Genomic DNA, 21,439 nt, shown 5'->3' with positions numbered 1-21,439 from the left:
ATGTGAAAAATATTCTTATTTACCGGGTCGGCAATTCATCGAGCAATTGGAAGCCGCGGCCCTTATTGTCGGCTGCGGCCACCACCCGCGACTGAGCAGTGGCCGCAGGGGGCGCCGGGGTAGCTGCACGAGGGGTCAACCTTGGACGGGGTGCTGGTGTGGCCTTCTTCTTCTTTGTGTCCGCCTCGACGAGGGCCCTCGCCGCCACCGTTGATTTCTTGCTCTTTTGGCTCCGGCGGGAGTGGCGGAAGGTTGGCAGGCGGTTGTCGAAGAGGACGCCGCCACCTGTGACGCCATTGGCGCGGCTGGAGGCAGAGCTTGAACCCCGTGGGCTTTTTTGATGCCCAAACTTTTCTTCGGCATGGGCGGCGGCGCGTGGGTGTTTCCATCGGCGACAAGCCAGCGACGGTGGCCGGCAAGGTGTGGAGATGGTCCGGGCTATCTATTCCGCCCGAAGGGATGGTCATCGGTGGCGGCGGTGAGGCGTGGTGGCTGTGGTGGCCGGAGACAAGGCGGCACAAGGGTGGGAGAAAGAGAGGCCACCACATTTACTCGACCGCGGCGAAAGCGAGGATATTTAGGTAGATCGGAAGGGATTTTCAGTAGAGAAGGCTAACTTTTACTCCACTATTCGGTTTAGGGGTTCGGTTAGGTCCGCCGTAAAGGGGAAAAGCTGAATTTATCCTCCCTTATGGCGGGATAGGGTATCAGTTAGAAATGCCCTAAGCCTGGTTAGTTACTTATACGTGATTCCAGTATGAAACGTAGAGCGATGAATCAAATTAATGTTGGAATACTCGTACGTGTGTCGAGTCTAAACTATACCAAACATTGGATGTTCATAATGCGGCCCATCTTACTTCTGAATACCAATAGGATGGTGTGTGACGGACCAACGTTCTTAATATTAACTGAATGGACAGTTTTTTTGGTCACATGCAGAAGGTCGATCGGCTATCACCTGAGCTTATTGGCCTTGAAATGCCACATGATTTGTGATTAGTGGCTACTTTTGCGTGTAAAACATGTATAGATAGCTGGAACTAACGAGCACGCTGCAATTTCTTCTTCTTTTCCTCCCTTGAGACTTGGGAAACAATGTCCATGGCAACTCGCCATATGCCTGAGATACTTCATCTAAACCTAGGAACTTGACTAGTTCTGTTGATGTCCATAGAAACTCAGCTCTCGTTCTGTTGTTCATCCGAGTCATCCCTGTACAGGTGGAATTAGAAAGTAAGTTAAAAACCAGCGCGAGTAGGTATTCGCAAAAAGCAACATTTCCACACAAATAAAGAGCGGTAGAAAACTCACTGTATAGGTGAGTAGATGAAGTGCTTCGGTGGTATCTTGAGTTCATCTACACTTTTCTCGAACATTTCTAGAACCTTGCTCATCGTCGGGCGAGACGCTGGCGATATTTGTATGCACCACAGCCCGATAGTGGCCATCTTCTTTGTGATCTCTTCAGGTTCATCTAGTCCCAAATCAAATGATTGCAAGCTCCCAAATTGTGTGAGATGACTATGAACCCAATCCGGGAAGTACACCTCGCTTTCCCTCTCAACACTCGCTCGCAAGTTCTTCCTTCCTCCGACCATCTCCAAGAGCACCATCCCGAAGCTGTACACGTCCGACTTTGTCGACACGACCCCGAACCGCCTCGAGAAGACCTCAGGCGCGATGAACCCGACCGTACCACGCATGCCATCCATCGACATGAGGTAGCTCTCCTTGGGGTTGCACAACTTCGCCAGACCAAAATCGGCGATCTTTGGGACGAAGTCCTGGTCTAGGAGGATGTTCTGGGGCTTGATGTCAAAGTGTATGATTCGTGTGTTACACCCTCGGTGAAGATACTCCAATCCTCTGGCAATGCCCATTGCGATCTCATATAATTTCTCCCATCCAAGAGTTTGTTTCGAATTCTCAGTGTAGATGAATTTGTCCAGTGACCCATTAGGCATATAATCATAGATGAGGGCTCTCTTTGAACCCTCCAAACAGAAACCAAGCAGTGTGACAACATTGACATGGGATGTCCTTCTAATGCTGACGACCTCATTTACAAATTCTTCTCCATTTCCGGTCGTGTCATGAAGGAACTTGACAGCGACATGGCGGCCATCCGGTACGGTGCCCTTGTATACCATGCCATAGCTACCCTCCCCTAGCTTTTCACCGAAAGATTTGGTTATTTTCTTGAGGTGTGAGAATTTGTACCTCCTGGGAGCTAGTGAGCCGTAGTTGCCCAATATTTCTTTGATGTTGTCCCTACGGTTGTTGTAGTTCTTTCCTGTCAATAATGGAAATGGAGATCTTCCACTTCTGTGAATCTTCAGAGCAATAATGGAGCACGCCGTGACCAAAACAATTGCTGCAACGGTGGAAACTGGAACAAAAATGTATAATTATATTTTCAGCAAGTAATTATTTTGACAAGATATAAGTCACTATAAGGAGAGTATATAAGGGGAGCGTCACTTTCATATACTCCCCCCAACCCAAAATTCTTGTCTTAGGTTTGTTTAAAAATGAATGTATCAAAATACTAAAACATGACTAGATACATCCATATCTAAACAAATTTAAGATAAGAATTTTGAGACGGAGGGAGTATATACTAGTTGTCATCCTATTACATAATCTAATCAGAAAAAAACACATTCTTTTGTTGCTTAAAATGTTGATTAGAAGGGGATCAAAGGGTTTTGAAGAGATACCTGCCGCACTTATGCGCAACTTGTGACGCTTAGAAACTGCAACAAGAAAGCTCGTGGTTAATTACGGTGATTCTCAGCCAAACTGTGTATGTATATATATGATATATTTTACAGCAGTAAGTGCTACTTCATCCATTTCATAATATAATGATCATTTATAATTTTCTCAAATTCATAAACATTAGTCAAGTTCATAGAGAAAAATATACATACCATATAGAAAACATTTCCTGCTGAATTTGATGGTATTGATCTAGTATTTTAGATGTTAACGATACTCAAACTTAATCAAAACTTACAAACATTTAACTTTGAAAAACAATGTATAAAATTTACTACATTTTGTAACGAATGGAGTAGCACATTAATTATAGTCGTATTGATCAGTTAGTGCAGCTTCTTCGTTCTACATTGACGCCACCGCGAGTCAAGCTAGCGGCTCACTTGGGACGCGTTTGTTGCCCGTACCTACTTTGAGGTGTTTGCATAGACTTTTTAGATAGGCCAAAAATAGCTTTTAAACCACCATCTGCATATTATTTGGTTGCCCACATGTAGGTTAGCTGCATGAGGAAGCTAATTTTGATATGCTATATGGTAGGCTGCATAGGATTAGGCGCACATAGGGCATGCTATTTGGTTACAAGCTGCATTAGGTATTGTCACCAATTCTTACTAATGATGACCTTACCCCACACGATCTTAATAGTTTCACTCCTAGTTTTTTTTTAGAAAAAAGAGGTTAAACCTCCGGCCTCTGCATCAACCGATGCATACAACCATTTTTATTAGTTATTTCATGAAGGTATAGCAAGATCATACATCAAGCCACCCGAAGCCACCACTCATACATACAAACATGATAATATTGAGTGTTCTCGCTCTCTGTATCAAAAACAGATGTCATCACCGATCCATCCCTATAACGTATCAGAACAACAATCGGTGCAGCAAATCTAAAGTGTACACCACTTGCACACGTTTTAGAAGCCGCCATCATCATCGAACCGCTACGAAACAATAATGGTTCATCCTAACTACTATCAAATGGCAGTACACATTATTAAGAACCAAATGGTAGAACATGAAAAGTTTATCATCCATCATCTTCCTCATCCTCTTACCTCTTCGTCTTCCGCTGTTGTTCCTCTTCCTCTTTTGTTGCTGCTCTTGCTCTTCTTCTCATTCGGATCCTTGTTTGGCCTCTATTAGCCCACATTGCTTGTGCTCATTCCAGCCTTTTGTTCTTCCAGGCTTCGCTGTCAAATGCCTTCACGCTATGGCCACCGAGGTCAAGATCGTGAGGCGTCACATCTTCCTCCTCGGGCACCAGTTCATCACCACCCTATTGCACGGTCGAGTTATGCATAATGCAACATGTAAGAACAAGCTTAACCTGGGTGGGGTAAGGGTGGAATGTCTTCTGATCAAGGATCTTGAACCTATTCTTCAAAGATCCAAATACCCTCTCAATGGTTACTCTAAGATTAGAGTGTCTGAGATTGAACAACTTTTGTGGTGACCTAGGGTAGTTCCTACCAGAGAACTCGTTCAGATGGTACTTGGTCTTCCTGAAGGATGAAAAAACACTTGACCGACATGCATAGCCAGCATCTCCTAGGTAGAACTTGCCATGAGGGATGTTGATGTCATCAGGACGACTCATGCTGTCATGGAGTATGTTAGCATCATGTGATGACCCTTCCTAGCTAGCCAACCAACACATAGATGAACTTGAGATCGAAGTCAACAATAGCAAGCACATTCTAGCTTGTGTAGTGCTTCCCCCCTGTATGTTGCATTGTGTGACCTTGACACTCTGGCAGTGACATGAGTACCATCTATTGCCCCAATGTGATCCTGTAATGGCAATACAAGATTGTGTTATTGCTCACCTTGAACAATCCAAGCATATCTAGCAATGAACTACATACTGTAGTGCTCGCCTTGAAGTATGGGTATAATATTTTGCTAGTGCGAATCTTGGTAGAAGTACGACGAGTTGGTGACTTGATTATCTCTCCATGGAGCTCCCCAACAGCATACAACACTTGCTTGACGTACTTTTAGATGGTCTTCATTGATCTCCTAAACGTGTTGTGGATAACCCCGAACCTCTGTTTGTGGCCAACAACATGAAGAAACATGGCCACTTGCTCTTCCACACCGGTGTGAATGCTATCTTCTAGTAGCCCCTACTACTGAAGGTCTGGACAAGTCTCGCAAATGATGGTATTCTTATTCTAAGAATACATAGAGTCTCCGTGTCATTGCAGTTGTATATATAGTTCAGATTGACAATTCTCTCATGTTCCCCCATAAGCATTGAAGCATGTATGATAGCATGTATCCCACCACGACGAACAACTCTCTTGTGCATGAACATGACCCATGCCTAAACACAGCTATCAGTGTTGTTGCCTGAACTACCAGCCGCATTAGTGCGTCCATAACCTAGTCCACATCGAGGATGCATTGAGCAATGAGAAAATCGGTCCTACACCTTTCCTAACGGCCTAACAATGTACCAAATATAGGAGAGAGGAGGTGTTGCTTACTGGCATTAAAGATGAGGACGATGAAGGGGGGGCATGGCTGGGCCAAGGATGACCACACGGTGGCCAAATGGAAGAGCAACAACAACTCCTATTGTTGGATCTGCCTCCGCCGCTTACACAGATATGAGTCGTCGTCACCAATGATGGTGAGCCTAGAGGAAAAGGTTGTCCTAGAGGTAACAGTAATCGAGTAAATGGGTTGGGAAAGGGGGAGGGGGTGAGCCTAGATTCGACGTCGTGTCGTCGTGCCTGATTTTCATCTCCCGACATCCTCACCCGCTTTCTCCCTGCCCCCTCGTGCGAGCTTGCGTTATCCTCAGTCTGGCTCGCTAGAAACTGCCGATTCGACACTCTGTAACGAGCGAGGGCTGCTTTAACTTCATATGAATGCGAGTCTGCCCACAAAATTCGCAAAAAAAACATGCCTTTGGTTCTACGTTTTGCCGCAGTACTACCTTCGTCACGGTTTAGAAGGCGTGCTTTAAAGTTCTTTGAAACCTAATTGGTTATTGATTGGTTCTGAGATGGTTTGGAAAATAGCATTCACATTACGCATGCAAAAGAAATAGTACAATGGAATACTAAGAGGGTGCTTGGATCCAAGGGACTAAAACTAGTCTGACTAAAAATAGTCTCTTTAAGAGGCTAAAGTTCCAAGCACTCCTGACTAAAGAGAGGCTAAAACTAGTCTTGAGGCTAAAATCTTTTAGTCAGGGATACCCCTACTAAAATGTGGATTAGTCTTCTCTCTCCTTTTTTAACTCCTCTCCTTTAACACATGCGAGTTCTGGATTGAAGGGTTTGGAGGATAATAAATGCTCATTAACTTGATTTTAGTCTCTTTAGTATTTGAATCCAAGCATGGGTGATGCTAGCAAGTTTTAGTCCCACTACTTTTAGTCATGGGAGTAAATACAATGCGTCGTTACCCCTTGTCTATCGTGGAAATGCACATGAATTTAATTATGTCTTCTAAACCCGTGACGGAGGAGTATTAATTCATACACTGAGGCCTTGTTTGGTATTAATGTATTTTAGGAAATTTGTGGGGATTATCCCGGTCAAACCCCTCAACCCCCACAAATCCCATAACATCATTTGGTTCTAGTGTATTTGACATGTTTCATCCCCATATTTTCTCTCAAATCCCCAAATTATAGTGCATTTTTTTCAATAACCAATACACTACCCCTACCTAGTGTATTGGGGATAAATGGAGATTTGAAGGGATTGGGCGAAGGTTGGGGTTTCACCCAATCCCTTGAAAGATTATCCCCACCAATCTTCTTAAAAACACTAGTACCAAACAAGGCCTGAATGAATTGCTGTCATGGGACCAGCTAGGTGCTTTAATCATGAGAGCCGAGAAATTAAGATAGCACTCGACTCGATTGGTCCATCCATACGTACTCCTACATGAAAGACCGCGACCTCACTTACTCGCCATGTCCATCGCTTTCCCACCAACAATTCATTAATGATGCTACTTCGCATTTAACTCACCTCTTGAGGAGGAGGAATCGGCTGCAGGTTGCGACGATGACGTCGAAGAGGCCGCCGGCGCCACGACGATCCTCCTTGTGTTGGGCGGCATGTAGAAGGGCACCACCTCGAACCTCGTGTAGCATGTCAGCGAGTAGGCCCGCCCTCCTTTCGTCCTACACATACACGGGGTATGCATGCATGCATGCATGCCCGGCCGTCGTGTCAGTGCTCAGTCGCCGCCGGCCAGCAGCAGGCAGCTACGATGTAGACGAACGCATGCGATTGACCAGTACTATGTACTTACATGGGCAACGACGCGGCGATGCTCTGGAGGCAGAGGCGGCAGCCGGCGGGGGACAGGCCCGCCACGCACTGCGCGAACCCGTACAGGCTCTCGTTGGCGGTGATGTTGGTCTGCCCGAACGCGGCGAGCGGACGCGGCCGGCCGTTGGCTCCGGCCTCGGCGGCGGCGGGAGCGAGGCGGTCCATGAGCCGATTGAGCGCGGCGCCGTACCGGTCGGCCTCGCCGGCGCTGGTCATGTCGTTGCTGTAGAAGGAGAACCTCTGCACCGTGTCCGGCTCCGGCCGCGCGAGCTCCCTCCCGCCCGCCGCCGGATCCGCGTACCGGAGCAGGCAGTTGTTGTACAGCATGGTGGCGGACGCAGCGCGCGGGCACGCCAGCGTCACGTTCCCGGCCGCCATGCGCAGGCACAGCCGGCACACCTCCGGCGGGCCGGCGTCCGCGTAGCACAAGGCCAGCCCGTACGGCGCGCCGTCCTTGGCCTGCCGACCGCGGAACACGGTAGCGTAGCCGTCCCGGGAGCGGCCGGCGGCGGCCGCCACGTCCGTGAGCACTCCGCGGAGGCTGGCCCCGTAGGCGCTCCCCGCGGTGTAGTTCGCGGGCGAGCACAGGAACCAGACCTGCACCGTCTGCGCGAGCGCTCCCGGGGCGGCACAGACGGCGAGGAGCACGGCGATGGAGACGAGAGCGTGGGTGGCCATTGCTCTGCTACTGAGAGAGATCGATGGAGACCAAAGCGAAGTCGACCTCTTTGTGTGTGATCAGTCGGGGTAGTAAAGTGGTCTTTGTTTATTTTGCCGCAGACGACCTCTGAGTGATACGTGGGCCTCACGGGTGGGTCCACAAAGTGAGTCCATCATTTATTTTGTGAAGTAGTGCTATATGATTGGGCGGTGTTCGGTGATGATCGATCGTCGAAGTGATGATGGTCTTGTGGAGTAGTACTCCCTTCTTTTTGTTTTAGAGTTTATTTCAAAAATATCGAAATCTGATGCATGTATATTTTTCCAAAAGTTAATCTCCACGCGTGTGGACGTTTGCAATTTGTCCACACGTCTTCATTACTACTTATTTTGCCACGTCAAAATATATGACATCACCGATATTTTTTTGTTTTTGACTTAAAAATGTTCATCTTCTAATTAAAAGATTTAATTAAAAATTCATTTTCATCATTAAATTCGTCTCGAGAGATTTTTAAAACTACATCTCATATTGATATGTTTTGATTGAAAAAATTGGATAACAGTTGCCATAATGTTACACTATAGTTGACATAATGTTTACACTAAAGTTGACATGACATATTTTATCTATTTTTTCTAGATTTAAAACTACCATTATATTTTTCAACTACTTTTTACGGCAATTTTTAATAATTGATCATGGAATTTTTTTTGTAATTAACCAAGGCAAATTTAATGCATGGATCATGGCAATTCTTTAGTAATCCATCAAAATTTACTTTTAAAGATACAAAAAAATAACTGAAATATATCATGACAACTTCAGTGTAAATATTATATCAATTTATGTGCAAACTGCGTCCATCATTTATTTTGTAACTAGTGCTATATGATTGGGCGGTGTTCGGCGATGGTCGGTCGTGGCAGTGGTGATGGTCTTGTGGACTATGATTTGGAGTCTAAACAGGTTAGTTGGTTGTGTACGTTTTGAGAGAATATCAATGGAAACCAATATTTAAGAAAAACTTCATGAAAATCATATTTTAAAATTTAAAAAAAAATCTAAAAAATTACGAAATGTTAAAAGGGTGATGTTTTATTGCCATATAAAATTTTAAGTTCAAACACATTACGAAATGTAAGCTATGAAAAAGACAAATTTCAGTCATGAATAGTGACATTATTATTTGGCACTATTCAATGCTGATTTTGTCTTTTTCATAGCACACATCTTGTAATGTGTTTCAGTTTGAAATTTTTCATGACAATAAAACATCATTCTCTATTTTTTTCAGATTTTTTCGGAACTTCAAAATATATTTTTCTCGTGGTTCTCACCGACTTCCATCGAATGTTGGTTTCCGTATGATATTCTTCCCATACGTTTTAGGCCTGATTCTTTTCAACGGATTCTGCAGAATCTTGATCTTAAAAAGCTTGAGCGGAACGAATTTGATTTGTCTTCTAAAACCCGGAGACTATTCTTCAGAATTCTAGTGCAATCCAAAAGCTTAAAAAAAACTGGATTCTTCTATAACGCGCAGATTGTGAAGAGTCCCTGAAAAGAAAACGTTTCGAAATAAGGATATACCCCTATCCTATCCTATCATGTAATTACGTCTAGATTGCCACCGAACACTCCGGTCGCATTTTATTTAGATAGAATTGATCCACCAACAACCAAAAAAATGATCCACCAATTTGCACAGGTAGAGCCGTCACAGTGATATTTTACTTGCAATATGGTAAGTTGCTAGTTTTCAGCATTTTTATGACGAACCTCTGGAAGGGGTAGTCCTGAATATCTCGATTTTTTATCAGTTGGAGAATTTTCATCATGTATGCAGGGTGAGTCCTTCCTTTTAGCCAGGGATGAAGTCACCAGTCCATCTGCGATACACGATGCATTGGTTAGAATTGAAGAGATGCCGATGGAAGAAAACTACAGGTATACTGCTCTTTTATTCTTGGGGAAAAAGAAGCTGTAAACGGCAGACACAATAAAAATCTGTACAGATCGACCGCCCAGCTCTCTTGGTAAGGCATTGAACAGATTACAGATTCGTCACAAAAAAAAAAGAGCTTGGTTATAGGTTGTTGATGTTAAAAGAAATAGATGTTGAACTAGATGTCATCAGGACATGAACACACGACACATGGTAGAGATGAATAAACAGAGCGGCCGAGCTGGGGAGCTGAGAGGCGGGCGGGCTTACTACGGCCTTGAGTAGGCCGAGACATGAGCCGATTGAGTGCCAGCAGCCCCATGGTGCCACGAGGCCAGGATCGAGACAACAAAACAGGCGGATCGATTCTCTTCTCTGTCTCTGTCTCTCTCTCTCTCCCGGTTGGCTGCTGTGTTTGTTGTTTCAAGTTTTGAGGCAGCAGGGAGAGCTTTTTCTGAATTCAGATCCAAGAAGGCGAGGCAGAAGGAGGATCGATCGCGTCGGCACCGGTCCGTAAGTCCGTACAACATATGCTAGGTCATCTGTAACAAATCATCCAGTTGAGTCTATGCATTATTAAAGCTTCTTTAGTGGATGGTGTATATTTGAACGTGTATATCTTCATTTATACGTTCATATACACGTTGTTAAATTATACACGTCCCAGTTTTTCAATGGAACGTATAAATTAGGACGTGTATATTTCAAACGGCTATATTTTCAACGGCCATAGTTCTGATCTATATAAACCACCCCTATCACCTTTCTTCCAGCAGTCTTCTACCTGTGACTTCTCTTCTCACCTAGATTTCACTATCGTCTCTCACACAACACAATGAACACATCCACTTGGGACATAAGTTCTTCGTCATCTTCATCTGGCGACGATGAACTCATACTTGCAGCATTCGCCGAGCGCGAGGAGGAAGAGAGGAAGAACGCTCGACGACATGGCGGTTCCAAGCATGGACGTCACTCAGTCAGTCAAAGAAATCAGTGATGTAATGAAAGCTTGTGTCATAATGCACAATATGATAGTTGAAGAGGAGCGACAAACTGATCGACAAAGATGCACTTTTGACGCAATGGGAGAAAGAGTCACAGTCTCTCTCGTACTCATGCAGAAGAACTGAGCTCGTTTATTCAGATGACTCAACGGATTAGAAATTTCAATGAACATGATCAGCTTAAACTTGATCTAATTGACCATGTGTGGCAAAAGTTTGAAAACGAGTGATGTCCTAGTTATAAGTTTGTAATAGATAAAAAAAAGCGTGTAAAATTGACAGCAATCTGAATCAATTGGCAGCTATTTTACATCACAATCCTCTCCCTCCCGTCGCTGCCTCTCCCTCTCCCTCCCGTCGTTGCATCTCCCTCTCCCTCCCGTGGCTGCCTCTCCCTCCTCTGCCCAGGCCGCCGCCTCGCCCTCCTCTGCCCAGGCCGCCGCCCCCTCCTCTACGCAGGCAGCCGCCCCCTCCTCTGCCCAGGCCGCCGCCTCTCCCTCCTCTGCCCAGCGCCGCCCCGCACCCCGTCGCCCGCAGCGTCGCCCCGCACCCCGCCGCCGCCCCGCACCCTGCCGCCCGCAGCGCCGCCCCGCACCCCGCACGCGCCGCCGCCCGCAGCGCCGCCCCGCACAGCGCCGCCCGCAGCCCGCCCGCATGCCATGTTGGGACGACGCGAGCTCCACGAGTGTGGCTGGCTCGTGTTTACTTCCACGCTTTCTACCGTCGTGAATGGGCGTGGATGATGTACACGTCGTTTTACACGAGTCGCTGAAGGTAAAATATTGCTGGAATGTTACATATTTGCTATACACCTCCATATAGAGGATCCACTAGAGATGCTCTTTTTTTTTTGGAGGAACACTAGAGATGCTCTTAGTGTTACACAAAAAGTCTATGGATTATTAGCGGGGGAAGCCGGACTGACGGGACTCTATACGCGATGCCCCTGTTCAGGGGACCTTTTTAGACACACCACGGTCCATTTAAGGGGCATGTTTAGCCTCTATTCCTCTCTGAGCACTTCTGAAGCACCAATACTCTAAAATCTGCTGTATCGGCGTATATAATGTGTCCGATACATCGATACGCAGTCGATACATGTATCCTCAAAATATCTCGTTTTATGATTTACAAATTAAAAAAATAATGGCAATACTCCGCCTGTACACCATCGACGCGTTAGGGATGTATATATATACAAGATTTGGATCGAACGACCGTACGAACACATTGTCGCTGCTACTGCTTGGAATCGATTTGCTGCTGCTCGTCTCTGCCGCCTATGGCCAGCAAAGTAACTTATTTTCCTCACGTGTTGGCCTAGGTGTTTACTTGTTGCTGCTTTAGTGCATGACTGTTTTGCTTTGCTGTATAAGAGCAAGTACAATAAGATGACATAAGCATGCTTTTAAGGATTAAAATATTATATCATTGCTTAGTTGGAGAAGAGAGAGGAGGAGAGAGAAGAGAAGCGGACTCTTGGTGAGTAGCCAGCTGCAGCACGGAACCCAAGACATTTTGTGAGATTGTAAGGTGGGTCAACTACCATCTAAAATTTACTATTATATATGCCGGTTATTAGATTGGCTCTATATGACATGGCAACTTCTTATAGCTGATTGTTGACTGTATTATTAACCATGCTCTAATGTTCTTGATTACTGTAATGTTGCTATTGTTCAGACTAGGGATCGACATATCAATATAAATATGTGGGCACATATCACATGGGTTTGAAGAAAGGCACACACGCAAGAAACGAAGCAACATTTTGATCCAAACAATATTTATTTTATCTTTATTACATAATATTTTATTAATTATATATATATATATATATATATATATCTTTTCTTAATAATAAAGCACGGGTCGCTTCTGTCGTACGTCGTAGCTTTTTTTACAGAAAAGACCTTGCGTTTTATAGAAATCAATCCGTGGTCCTTCAGTAAGTGGGAAAAAACGTGTCGTTCTTTTGTAAAAAAGCCCCTGGTAGAGTCGCTCCCCTCCCGTCACCAAGCTCTGCCACTCCGCCGACACGCTCCGCACCACGCTCGCCATGGGCGCCGACCGCGCCGTCCACGTCCTCCACGACCCCGACCCGGCCCGCCCGCTCCTCCTGCTCATCGTCGCCAAGATCCTCCGTGCCACGCTCCGCACCGCGCTCGCCATGGGCACCGACCGCGCCGTCCACGTCCTCCACGACCCGACTCGGCCCGCCCGCTCCTCCCGCTCGTCGTCGCCAAGATCCTCCGCGCCCTCGCGCTCCAGGAGAGCCCCGGCCTCCTCATCCTCGGCAAGCAGATCCGTACTCCCCGTCTGTCTCAGATTCGCCTCAATTCAGTCAGTTTTTCGCCTGATCCTCCATGCCTCTCAGGTGTTGTCTGAATCTCAAAAGTTAGCTGAATGATTTTCGCCCAAAACTTTGAGCAGGGCGGCGGCTCGTGCAAACGTATATGTTTGTTTCCAGGTTCAGCTAGATCTGACTGGGATATTCATGCATGATAGAATTCCAACACTGAAGATCTCTCTGATTCAGATTTTCCGTGCACATCTTTGGCAAAAGGTCCATGAAAGTGTTGTTATGGATCTTTGCCAAGTTCTGGATCAGGAGTTGGATGCACTGGAGATTGAGACAGAAGGAGACAATACATCCCAGGAAGAGTTACAAGATGAACAGTTCATGTGCATATGTCCTCCTTTTTGCTGCACATAGGTGGCAGATGTCCAAACCAAGCTTATGACAGTATGAATCCTCTGTGCACATAGGTGACATATGATTTTGTTGTATCCATTAACTTCCAATTTCTTGCCATTGTCTGAATCCTCTCTACTTATGTTGATTAATATTTATTGCAGGAGTGATGATTGGACTTGATCTAGCTTATAATTTGCACTCGGCCTTTGGCAACTGGTTCCCTCGGTCAAAGCCCCTCCTCCAGCAAGCAATGAACAAGATCATGAAGGTAATAACCATGCTAACTATAACAAATCTAGCTCTATGGCATTATTTGTGTTGTTAAAATTTTTGTCTTATTTAATAAATGACATGCTTGTTTATTTTCTCTTTTGACAGACAAATCCTGCTCTGTATGTGCTGAGAGAGAGAATAAGAAAGGGTCTTCAACTGTATTCATCTGAACCCACCGAGCCATAACTGTCTTCACAGAACTATGGAGAGATATTCAGCAATCAAATCATATGGTTTGTGGATGACACGAATGTCTATCGAGTTACCATTCACAAAACCTTTGAGGGTAACCTGACCACCAAATCAATCAATGGTGATATCTTTATTTTCAATCCAAGAACTAGGCAACTATTTCTGAAGGTTTGTTCCTTTTCTTTTGCTTTTAAAAGGGTGATAACTTCTGGTCGTACGTCGTTACCTTAAAATTCGGTAATCTTCGTTTAATCTGTCGTACGCACTAAGGAGAGACCCCTTTTTAAGCTTCGTCCGTTGTCGCGTGCGTTTGTTCCCTACCGTATAAGGCTGCACTACCTTCGTATATCTATTATACCTGCTAGCAAAATGGCTCGTGCGTTGCCACGAAAAAAAAAACATAATCTTCAATCATGATGACCACATTATGTTCACATATCATCGCTTGATTTTAAAATTTTATGCACAAATGCAAGAAAATGTTTCTCCTTTTAAATTTATTCACAAGTTGAAGCAATCTTTACATTTTCAAAAAATATATATCATGGTTGTCAAAAATCTTGGTAACTCAAATATTTATTCTGAATTTCAATAAAAAAAATTTAGAAAACATACAGTAATAATTCGATCCATCCAACAGTTAATTCTTCAAAATTCACACAGTTATATTGTCACAAAGACTTAGAATCATTAATGTTTAACTACATACATTACATCTTTCGTGAATTTTTTTACAAATATGGGAACAATTTTAAAATCGATAACATTTTTTCCAATTTACAAATATTTACTAAAAATCGTGAATATTTTTTATATTTCGAACGGGTTTAAATATTTTCTTTTGAATTGGCGACCAATTCAAGAAAAGGCAAACATAATTTTTTATGTTGGAGGATTTTATTTTAAATTCACAAACATTTTTTGAAACGCATGAAGTTTTTCTAAATAAACAAACATTTTTATAAATCAGTAATATATTTATTAAATTCATGGACATTGTTATAAATCAGTAATATATTTATTAAATTCTTGGACATTATGTTTTTGTCAGCATTTTATTTCAAAATTCCTATTTTGTAATATGCAAAAGTTTATGTAATTCTAAATTATTTAAATTAGAAATAAACAAAAATGGAATGGAAAATTATAAATAAATAAAAGAAACTATCAAAACAGGCATTAGCTATTTTTAAAATTTTAGGACATTTCTTAAATGCATTAACATATTTTCAATTAGAAAGCATTTTGTTAAATTCCTTTAATAATTTTGAATACATGGAATTGTATTTGAAATCATGGACTTTTCTTATTGTACAAATATTTTTCTAAAATTGCAACATTTTATTGTATATGCGAGCATTTTATACAAAACTCCGAGCAGTTTTTGAAGTCACAAACATTTTATTTTTTAAATATGTTGATTTATAATTTTCAGTTTATTAAAATTTTAAAGATTATTTGAAGTTCTAAATTATTTAAAATAAAAAAATAAAACAGAACTGAAAATAAATAAATAAACGGAACTAAAAGCAGGCGCCTGTGCATGGGCTGGCCCATACGGTGTGCTGGATATTCTCCCAGCGTGCAGAGCGTAATGTAGGAGGTTTTAGATGGGCCGGCCCAATCCAAGATTTTTTGCTTTGTGAAACGTTTTCTATTACTTACCGCTGGCATGGTGGGTAATTTATGCAAACTTTAGGTGTAATTTTCATGACGGACGACCAGAAACCCTATTTGCTTTATTATTAGGGAGAGATTAATAAAAGAAATGGGTATTCTTGGTCCGTCGTATATTTTTATAAAATAAACCTTCATATTTTTACTACTCAACCCGCAATCCAATTTCAAATATCGATGCAGTTGCAAAACAAAAATATATGCTTGTGACGATTCGACCTCTGGGTCTCTAGACTATGGTCTGATCACAACAGCCAATTCAGATATAATAATTATATATGTTGTGTTAGAGACCTGGTTGTCACGTTACTAATAAAAATTAGTCTAACTATGCTATTTATATCAAAGTTCACCTACTTTTATTTGCTTCTGAGTTGTTTGAAAAAATCAATGATCCAGGAGACCGCGGCTAGCGAATCCATGGGAGAGCTAGCAAACACACAACGTATGTACCCCGATACGAACGAGCTTGTTGATTTCTTCCTACATATTCATTCAATCGCAAAGCAAAGAGAAAAACAAAAATCAGTCAATTGTAAAATCAGTCATTGCAAATAAAGATGCCGAATCGTAGGCCTGAAGATCAATGGGAATTGACTGCTTGAATTAATGTTTTTTTTTATATAGGCTATCTCTATTCTCGACCTAATAATAAACCAGGGATAACTTTTGTTCGTCCGTCGTTGCGGCACCTTTGTGAAAACATCCTTCTGTTTTATGATAATTGAACCTGCAGTCCTTAACTTAGGTGGAAAAAATCGTTTCGCCTTTCTATAAAAAAAAACTCCACCCATCCTCCTCCCCTCCCCTCCCCCTCCTCCTCCTTCCCTCGCCGGGGATAGCACGGTGGACAGAACGTCGATGAAGGTAGCGGCGCTTGCACTGAACCTCGGACAACTCCGAGTTGCCTGCTCCCACATCGGGTACAGCATGCTCCTCTAGCTCGAATCTTGATCGGCGCTGCGACATTGGACCGCGACGGCAGAGTAGATCTAAGGAAAACCAACGGGGTTAGCGGCAAGCAAGCTCATGGGGGTTGGCAGCGTGCGATTGCTTGTCGGGGATATGAGGCAGTGAGCAGATCAGGCGGGGCCTCACGCTAGCGGAGGGGACAAACGGAAGGGGTGGCGTTATGAGGTACATCGAGAGCTCAGCTCCACAAGGAATGGAAGGGAGGGGGCGGCCACCATTAGAATGGGGGAGTGGTGAGAACAGATTGAACAGATGAGGAGAACCTCTTTTTTAGAAGAAGATGAGGAGAATTTCTTTTAGGGGTAAAGCAACTCTTTATTCATCAAAACCCATAAAAAGTGGGATTACATTTGAGTCATGGGGTTGCAAAAGCCACATATGGCGATCTGGACCTAACAAAAAGGAGAATCTAGCTAACTTATGAGCATCCTCGCGAGCAGGGGTGTCGGACGCCCGCGCTCGCGAGCAGTCAACGCCGATGCAGTGACCATCCATGGCGGCGAGCAGAGGGGAGGCATGGAGACGGGGCCGTCGGACGTGTGTGCTCGCCCGTTGTCAACGCCGATGTAGTGACCTTCCATGGCGGCTCCTCTGTCGCTGCGCCCCCATACCTCCACCGTTTGCTCCCCCTTCCCTCCGCTCAGCGGTGCCCGTGCTTTCTTCACCGTCACCGAATCTGGACAAGATCGATAGGATCCATCGCATCTCGCGCGACACCCGGCTGTAGCTGCTCGTCGGCCATGCAGAGCGCACAGACGAGCTGCTCGTCGGGCATGTGTGGAACACGGACTAGCTGCTCGTCAGCGTCCATCCCACAGACCTGCTTTCCCTAGCTGAATTTGCTACTGTCACGGGTGCTACCTGGAGAACACAATTTTGTTGCAACATTGATAGAAGGGCGTTACCAGAAGAAGCGGCCAACTGAATTTGGAATGAACCAAGTCCTCCGACCATTTCATAATGAGAAGTTCAATTTCACTAAAGTTAAACCAGAGGAGGTGATCTTCAGGTTCCAAGAAACTGAGAATGATTCTGCCCAGTATTTTGACGGAGCTCCTCCCACTATTTTAGCTTCTCCTAGCAGCATTTTGATCAACGTTAGTATGTCTCCATCTCTCATATTACTTCTACCTCGGACAGATTGAAAACTGATTTATCATTTCTGTATTATGTGTCACAGGTGAGCCCAATTGGGTATTGTCATGTGCTTTTGATCCCTCAAGTCCAGGAATGCTTACCACAAAGGGTTGATCAAGAGAGCTTCTTACTGGCCATGTACGTCGCAAAGGAGGCAAGAAATCCCTTCATCAGAGTTGTCTATAAGAGTCTGGGTGCCTTTGCAACAATCAATCACCTCCACTTCCAAGTTAGTCATACTCAAACTTCATTGATTATCTCTGCCTTATGCTCCCCTCTCACAAATATTGCTTGTCAGGCATACTATCTGAAAGTGCAATATCTAGTCGAGAAGGCGCCAACAGAGGAACTAACAGTCGTAGGGAACGGTGTCAGCATTTCTCAGCTGGTGCAGTACCCAGTAAGCGGCTTTGTATTTGAAGGAGGAGCGGGCCTGGAGGATCTGTCACAGGTTGTCTCAAATGCATGTATCTTCTTGCAAGAGAATAACAGACCTTTCAATGTTCTTATCTCTGAATCTGCCAAGAGAGTATTCCTTCTACTACAGGTACAGTACTGCAAATGCAACCTCGGTTTTATTTGTGATCTAGAACTGGACTATCGGCTTAATATTTGTATCTCCCTTCGGAATTTCGATCAACCAGTGCTATGCCAAGAAGCAGACTTCTGGAAAGGCGAGCCAGCAATTTCTCGACATGACAATCAATCGAGCAGTCTGGGAGCTCAACGGCCATCTGGTTCTAAAGAGGAGGAAGGACTAAGACGAAGCATCTCAGGCAACATTATGTAGGTTTTTGGTTGAAGCATCCCTGTCTGGAGCAGAGTTCCAGGAGCTGAAGAGGTGCGTCTTGGAGTCCCTGGCCAGTGCAAGTCCTCTCCCGCCGCGCCCCCATACCTCCACCGTTTGCTCCCCCGTCCCTCCGCTCTGCAGTGCCCGTGCTTTCTCCACCGTCACCAAATCTGGACAAGATCGACAGGATCCATCGCATCTCGCGCGACACCCGACTGCAGCTGCTCGTCGGCCATGCGGGCAGCACCGACGAGCTGCTCGTCGGGCATGTGGGGGAACACGGACGAGCTTCTCGTCAACGTCCATCCCACAATCCTGCTTCTGCTTCTGCTTGTGCTGCAACACAAAGAAAAGTGTAGTGGAGTAGCTACTGATCCGCTCCAGAAACAGGGCACGCATCCAAACAGATGTGCAATATATTCAGATAGACACTGAAATAAATGATGGTTGTGACAAAATTCATGTACTGAATAACTTACCAACATGCCACTCAAAGTATCTGGAATAGATCACTGAAACAAAGGGCTCCCTACAGCATGTATGTCAAATGCAACAAGCTATGCATGCCCCCAAGATTTGATGTGTGTCTGACTTTATTGTGTCGACTGAATTCTTCTGTGTTGTTATTACAATCATCAGTGGAGGTTTAAAAAAAATGTGAGTTGGTAAGACTAAGTTCGAATTATCATATTTAACTAGCACAAGACCCGTCTGTTGCTATGGGCAAAAGGCGAGAAATACCTTCATTATCGTGGCAAGCTTCAAAAATTATCTCCCGCCTTTTGTCTCTCAGCTATGTGATTCACCGATCCGTTAGCTCCATCTTGTGGAGGCATGACGTTCAGGAGTGAGGGGATGCCGAGATGCATCGGTGTGGCGGAGGAGACGGGGGATTATGGGAAGGGGTGGCGAGGACGACGTATCTTTTATGGGACAGGCTTAGCTGGTTTTAGAATCTTGATGATTCAGATTAATGTTGTGTAGAACTGAGATTAACTCGCATTCAAATTATCAGGGTATATGGTAGTTCCATGATGATGTTTTTGTTGGGGAACGTCGCATGGGAAACAAAATATTTCCTACGCGCACGAAGACCTATCATGGTGATGTCCATCTACGAGAGGGGATGTGTGATATACGTACCCTTGTAGACCGTACAGCAGAAGCGTTAGTGAACGCGGTTGATGTAGTGGAACGTCCTCACGTCCCTCAATCCGCCCCGCGAACCGTCCCGCGATCAGTCCCACGATCTAGTGCCGAACGGACGGCACCTCCGCGTTCAGCACACATACAGCTCGACGATGATCTCGGCCTTCTTGATCCAGCAAGAGAGATGCAGAGGTAGAAGAGTTCTCCGGCAGCGTGACGGTGCTCCGGAGGTTGGTGATGATCTTGTCTCAGCAGGGCTCCGCCCGAGCTCCGCAGAAACGCAATCTAGAGGAAAAACCGTGGAGGTATGTGGTCGGGCTGCCGTGGAAAAGTCGTCTCAAATCAGCCCTAAAACCTCTGTATATATAGGTGGGAGAGGGGGAGCCTTGCCTTGGGGCTCAAGGAGCCCCAAGGGGGTCGGCCGAGCCAAGGGGGGAAGGTCTCCCCCCCCCAAACCGAGTCCTACTTGGTTTGGTGGGTGGAGTCCTTCTTTCCTTTCCCACCTCCTCCTTTTTTTTCTTTTCTCTTTGATCATTCTTCCAATGCGCATAGGGTCCTTTTGGGCTGTCCCACCAGCCCACTAAGGGCTGGTGCACCACCCTCAAGGCCTATGGGCTTCCCCGGAGTGGGTTGCCCCCTGGTGAACTCCCGGAACCCATTCGTCATTCCCGGTAACTCCGAAAACCTTCCGGTAATCAAATGAGGTCATCCTATATATCAATCATCGTTTCCGGACCATTCCGGAAACCCTCGTGACGTCCGTGATCTCATCCGGGACTCCGAACAACATTCGGTAACCAACCATATAACTCAAATACGCATAAAACAACGTCGAACCTTAAGTGTGCAGACCCTGCGGGTTCGAGAACTATGTAGACATGACCCGAGAGACTCCTCGGTCAATATCCAATAGCGGGACCTGGATGCCCATATTGGATCCTACATATTCTACGAAGATCTTATCGTTTGAACTTCAGTGCCAAGGATTCATATAATCCCGTATGTCATTCCCTTTGTCCTTCGGTATGTTACTTGCCCGAGATTCGATTGTCAGTATCCGCATACCTATTTCAATCTCGTTTACCGGCAAGTCTCTTTACTCGTTCCATAATACAAGATCCCGCAACTTACACTAAGTCACATTGCTTGCAAGGCTTGTGTGTGATGTTGTATTACCGAGTGGGCCCCGAGATACCTCTCCGTCACACGGAGTGACAAATCCCAGTCTTGATCCATACTAACTCAACGAACACCTTCGGAGATACCTGTAGAGCATCTTTATAGTCACCCAGTTATGTTGCGACGTTTGATACACACAAAGTATTCCTCCGGTGTTAGTGATTTATATGATCTCATGGTCATAGGAACAAATACTTGACACGCAGAAAAAAGTAGCAACAAAATGACACGATCAACATGCTACGTCTATTAGTTTGGGTCTAGTCCATCACGTGATTCTCCTAATGACGTGATTCAGTTATCAAGCAACAACACCTTGTTCATAATCAGAAGACACTGACTATCTTTGATCAACTGGCTAGCCAACTAGAGGCTTGCTAGGGACAGTGTTTTGTCTATGTATCCACACATGTAAATGAGTCTTCATTCAATACAATTATAGCATGGATAATAAACGATTATCTTGATACAGGAATTATAATAATAACTATATTTATTATTGCCTCAAGGGCATAATTCCAACAGTCTCCCACTTGCACTAGAGTCAATAATCTAGCCCTCACATCATCATGCGAATTACATTGTAATAAATCTAACACCCATACAGTTCTGGTGTTGATCATGCTTTGGCCATGGAAGAGGCTTAGTCAGCGGGTCTGCTACATT

The 21,439-nt window shown here is 44.7% G+C and overlaps 1 protein-coding gene and 1 pseudogene across 1 annotated transcript; one reads left to right on the top strand and one right to left on the bottom strand.

Moving 5' to 3' along the window:
- Positions 1 to 1,071: 1,071 nt before the first annotated feature.
- Positions 1,072 to 7,965, bottom strand: LOC123396957 (LEAF RUST 10 DISEASE-RESISTANCE LOCUS RECEPTOR-LIKE PROTEIN KINASE-like 2.5). The gene is made up of 5 exons (XM_045091704.1): positions 7,071 to 7,965; positions 6,785 to 6,939; positions 2,724 to 2,759; positions 1,315 to 2,392; positions 1,072 to 1,215 (listed from the first exon to the last, which is right to left on the bottom strand). Exons 1-5 carry the CDS (start codon positions 7,766 to 7,768, stop codon positions 1,182 to 1,184), a joined length of 2,001 nt encoding a protein of 666 aa, XP_044947639.1. The 5' UTR covers positions 7,769 to 7,965; the 3' UTR covers positions 1,072 to 1,181.
- Positions 7,966 to 8,663: 698 nt separating this feature from the next.
- LOC123396956 lies at positions 8,664 to 18,812 on the top strand (annotated as a pseudogene).
- Positions 18,813 to 21,439: the final 2,627 nt, after the last annotated feature.

This window comes from Hordeum vulgare, chromosome 5H (assembly GCF_904849725.1).
Source record: "Hordeum vulgare subsp. vulgare chromosome 5H, MorexV3_pseudomolecules_assembly, whole genome shotgun sequence".
NCBI classification, from domain to species: domain Eukaryota; kingdom Viridiplantae; phylum Streptophyta; class Magnoliopsida; order Poales; family Poaceae; genus Hordeum; species Hordeum vulgare.
Note: the sequence above shows the minus strand (reverse complement) of the source record. Positions and strands in the feature narration are given on the sequence as shown.